This window comes from Hippocampus comes, unplaced genomic scaffold (assembly GCF_001891065.2).
Source record: "Hippocampus comes isolate QL1 unplaced genomic scaffold, H_comes_QL1_v1.1 scaffold134, whole genome shotgun sequence".
Classification (NCBI taxonomy): Eukaryota; Metazoa; Chordata; class Actinopteri; order Syngnathiformes; family Syngnathidae; genus Hippocampus; species Hippocampus comes.
Window position 1 is genome coordinate 102,867 of NW_017805458.1, and position 3,790 is coordinate 106,656.

Sequence of the window (3,790 nt, forward strand, 5' to 3'; positions counted from 1 at the left end):
GATGCATTGAGACAGTGGGCATTCTGGCTTCACACTGGAAACAAGAAAGAAAATCTGTTTTTCTCTCCTCAATGAAGTTCAGACACCATGAAAAGTTTGATTTAGGCAAGGAAAAAGTCGAAAAATTAGTGTTTCCCGCTGGCATTCGCGCTTGCAATTGGCACCTCCCCGGTTTGGAAGCGCGTCGCCTTACCTCGTTCTCATACATGTGTCAGGTGCATATTCAGGGTGGCGTGGGAGGCGTACATTTGGGTACGGCCAGCCCCGACCTTGGGTATTGTCTGCTCATCCACGTCCACAATGCCCTGTCTGGCCCTTGGTTTTGCCGGTTACGCAATCATCCCCTATCGTTCACATTTTTTAATGTGTTGCATGCGGGGCAATCATGCTCTCCTCTCCTCACCCACCTCCGAAGTGCTTCTTCTGCATCCAGTTGCTCTTTGGCCACCATCAGGTCACTCTGTAGGCTCACGTCTGTGCCATTAACCCACGTGTACACCACATCGATGGGAATGGGTGTACACTCTCTGCCAGAGGAGAAGAAATCGAGCCACTCGGACGATGTCAATGTGAAAGGAGCTCTTCTTGTGGTTTGACTTGTTGTTTAATCATATTGAGAGCACTCTCTGACATTGTTGTTGAAGTGCACTATTCAGTGGAGTTGAGAAAACGCCGTGGGCTGATTCCTCACCTGCTGTGGAATGATGTACATTTATCCACCTTCTTGTCTTCTTTGGGAACCTCATTCGACTGGTGAGACCAGTCCTCGCTCTGCAGTTTCTCTCGCTGCACACATGAGAATCACGTCTGGTGACGACTTGCATTGTCCGTGTGATTTTGTACACTTTAATTGCCTCTACTCACTTGTAAAACGCAGCAGATTAGCTGGTGTTAAACTGTAGAGTACATGTTGTTGTTATTTTTAAATTTAAATTTCGAAAGTTCTCACATACTTCAGCAACATTACGTTTCATCTCGGAATGTTTCGACTCATTTTGCTTTGGCGGATCACAAATGTCTCTTGAAAACGATGAGTTTCTTTACAAATATCCTTCCACCGCAAATCATAATTATACGCAGATTGTTTCAACAGCCGAGAACGCTGGTCACCGCGTCAGTTTTGGGCAACATGTCTTCAAATAAATTGACACTGAGACATTTTGGGCCAAAGAAGCCAGAGGCAACTCACCTCTGCCATGCGATGAAGGCGCAGCATCACGAGAATGAGGGTTGCACAGCAGACTACGACTTTGTATCGGCGACGAAGACAGATGTATGGCAGCCTCCGAAATAGCCTGCGTATCATTCGGCCGCCTGCCATGAGTCCTGAGAGAGCACATCGTTGGATATGTCTTAACTGAAGAGACACAATTCTGACAAGCATTTGACCATGAGGATTGCATTCGTCTCGCCAGGCAGCAAACCTGGATGTAGGATGGATTACGTTGCACCTGCCACAGCGCCTCATTCAACGCCAAAAGACTCTGCGACACACTAACTTACTCACTTAGGTTGTCACACTTGACAGACCCGTTGAACATATTAAAATTAGAGCAATCTCTGTTTTTTTTAAATGGGTGGCTCAGTCGGAAGCAACCATTTCTTCTCAAAAGCAGGGGTCGGGGGGGCCATCGACTGACTGGGAGTGAATTCTAAACATACTTTTTATGCACACTATGGAGAAAAATGTGATGATTTTTTTTTTTAAATAAACATTTTGTCTTGATAGATTCACGGTCAACGGTAGTGGTGGCAACTGGGGTGGCAAGGCATTTGGTAAAGGTGGCAGCAGCCACCCCTTCCCGACCTGTGAAACCGCCAATGGTTTGCGCTGTTTGTGGCAGGGTTGTCACCCGGTTCTCTGTCACTCGCGGGTGCTTCCTGAAGCACAACGTGAGACAGGAACTTCACACACCTTTCCAAGATTAATTTGCACCTGCAATGGAGTGATGTACAATTACTGCATCTACATACATGGCGGAAATCCAGAAACCTCTTGAAACCGGTCGGACCGGTTCCGACTCCACTCTTACACAACCTGCGTGTATGGGGGCTCACATCAGGCGCTGACGTATATTGAGATGACATCGTCGGTTTGAATTCAGACATTTTTAACACATTGTGTCCAGCAGTCACACCCGCATTATTGTTTCTACTTGTGAAACAACAGATAAAAACGGCAAATGAAGTGGTGTGCAAAAAAATGACAACAATAGCCTTCGGGCGTTGGTTATTTGAAGACATTTGAATTTGACAATTAGAAATTTCACTCCACATGTTATCAGAAGGCCAATAATGTAGATGTCTTCCACATCCTCAACGGACAGTATTGACAGGCACACCATTCTCCACTTTCTCCATGGATCAAGGGCGTATCCGGCAGCAAATGTCCCCGAGGGGCAAGTAGGCTCCCCACTGCCTGCTCTTCTCGTCGAGAAAATTTTTTCGATTGCATCGAGAGACCAGCCAACCAATTCCATGGTTTGTTCTTCGGGTGAAAGTACGATAGGAGGCTAGGAAAGTTAGACACAGACAGCACGTAGACTGAGTGGCGAGCAAGGAGAGGGTGGGGTCGGACAGGAGCTGAGCAGAAAAGCGTCCGCCTTCGTCGAGAGCCAGCAAGAAAAAGAATTAGCAATTCCTCTTGCACACATTGATTTAGTTTGTAGGAACATGTCAGGTATGACCATAATCTATCGTGATACACCTAACCCAATCCCTTAAAGATGCTCATCCATGTGCAGGAACCTGTTGGACGTGCCTTTGGGGAGCTCAAACTGGGACGGCCGCGGGAACATGGATTGGTAAAATTTCACCAACTTTGTTTGCACTTGCTGAGCAGTGCTTTGGGTGTGGTCAAGGTCATCGTTTATGCAGATGAACTTCCTGTTGGAATAAGTGCAGAAGCGATTCATTCCAAAGCCAAGAACTGAATTGATTTTGAATGCTTTGAGGGTTCTTCCTACCTTGGTCATTTACGAACGTCATCAAATATGCGATCCGCCTCAGCTACGTCATTGTGAAGCAATTTGAAATGTACCTCCTTCCCCATGACCTGATACCTGTTGGGAAGTTGACTTGTCAGCAGAAGAAACGTGGTGATGTCGATCTCAACACGTTGTCGGAGGAGCTCTCACTTGTACTTCTTCTGGTCTGGAAAGGTACTGCGAATGCGATCTATGATAGGTTTGCAGTTCATGATGAGTTCTTTAGTGACCTGAAACTGTAGACAAGGAAACCATTGAATTATTATCATGGACTGAAATGTTATTTGGACAGGCGAGTAACTACTAATTTAGGGGTTTTCTTATGACCCGAAATGCCGACCATCTTTTGATCATGGTAGACCTCCTGATTGGGTTTCAGCTCCCTGACGTCATTTGGAAGAGTTTTTGAGCAGTCATTCAACTGATTCTTCAACCTTATCAAGTCCTAGAAGTAACCACTGAATAACGGATGACTCATTCAATCCAAATTACTTTTGGCCATGAAATGTCTCATGAACAGACCACCTCGGGTTTGAGCGGCTGTTTATGGATCCTTGTGGCCAAAGCTTGAATCCTGCTCTTAGACAGAACGCCAGAGTGGTCCTTGTCCGCAGCGTCAAACATTTTTGAGATGTTAGCTTGCTGCTTGACGCTCATCAGCAAATAAAAGTAGGCAAAGGCATCTTGCATGACTTCTCGGTGATGCAAATGGTGACTTGAGCTCTTGCAAAATTCCTCTGGGAATCTGTAGAAATAAGAGCAAGGTACCCTCAGCGGTCAGCGCTCAAGAAGGCCTGAGATTA

General features: G+C 46.1%; 1 protein-coding gene and 2 long non-coding RNA genes across 3 annotated transcripts in view; all 3 read right to left on the reverse strand.

The window, feature by feature from the left end:
- The window catches only part of LOC109518639 (N-acetylglucosamine-1-phosphotransferase subunits alpha/beta-like), a 5,421-nt gene extending 5,213 nt beyond the window's left edge, over positions 1–208 (reverse strand). Inside the window, exon 1 of the mRNA XM_019874648.1 lies at positions 194–208. Within this exon, the coding sequence (XP_019730207.1) occupies positions 194–208 (15 nt within the window). The remainder of the gene's footprint in view (positions 1–193) is intronic.
- Positions 209–467: 259 nt separating this feature from the next.
- LOC109518644 (uncharacterized) lies at positions 468–1,462 on the reverse strand. Its single transcript, XR_002168795.1, has 3 exons — positions 1,190–1,462; positions 692–786; positions 468–527 (listed from the first exon to the last, which is right to left on the reverse strand). It is a non-coding gene; the product is annotated as an uncharacterized LOC109518644 (long non-coding RNA).
- Positions 1,463–2,704: 1,242 nt separating this feature from the next.
- On the reverse strand, positions 2,705–3,389 carry LOC109518645 (uncharacterized). The gene is made up of 3 exons (XR_002168796.1): positions 3,138–3,389; positions 2,967–3,062; positions 2,705–2,886 (listed from the first exon to the last, which is right to left on the reverse strand). It is a non-coding gene; the product is annotated as an uncharacterized LOC109518645 (long non-coding RNA).
- Positions 3,390–3,790: the final 401 nt, after the last annotated feature.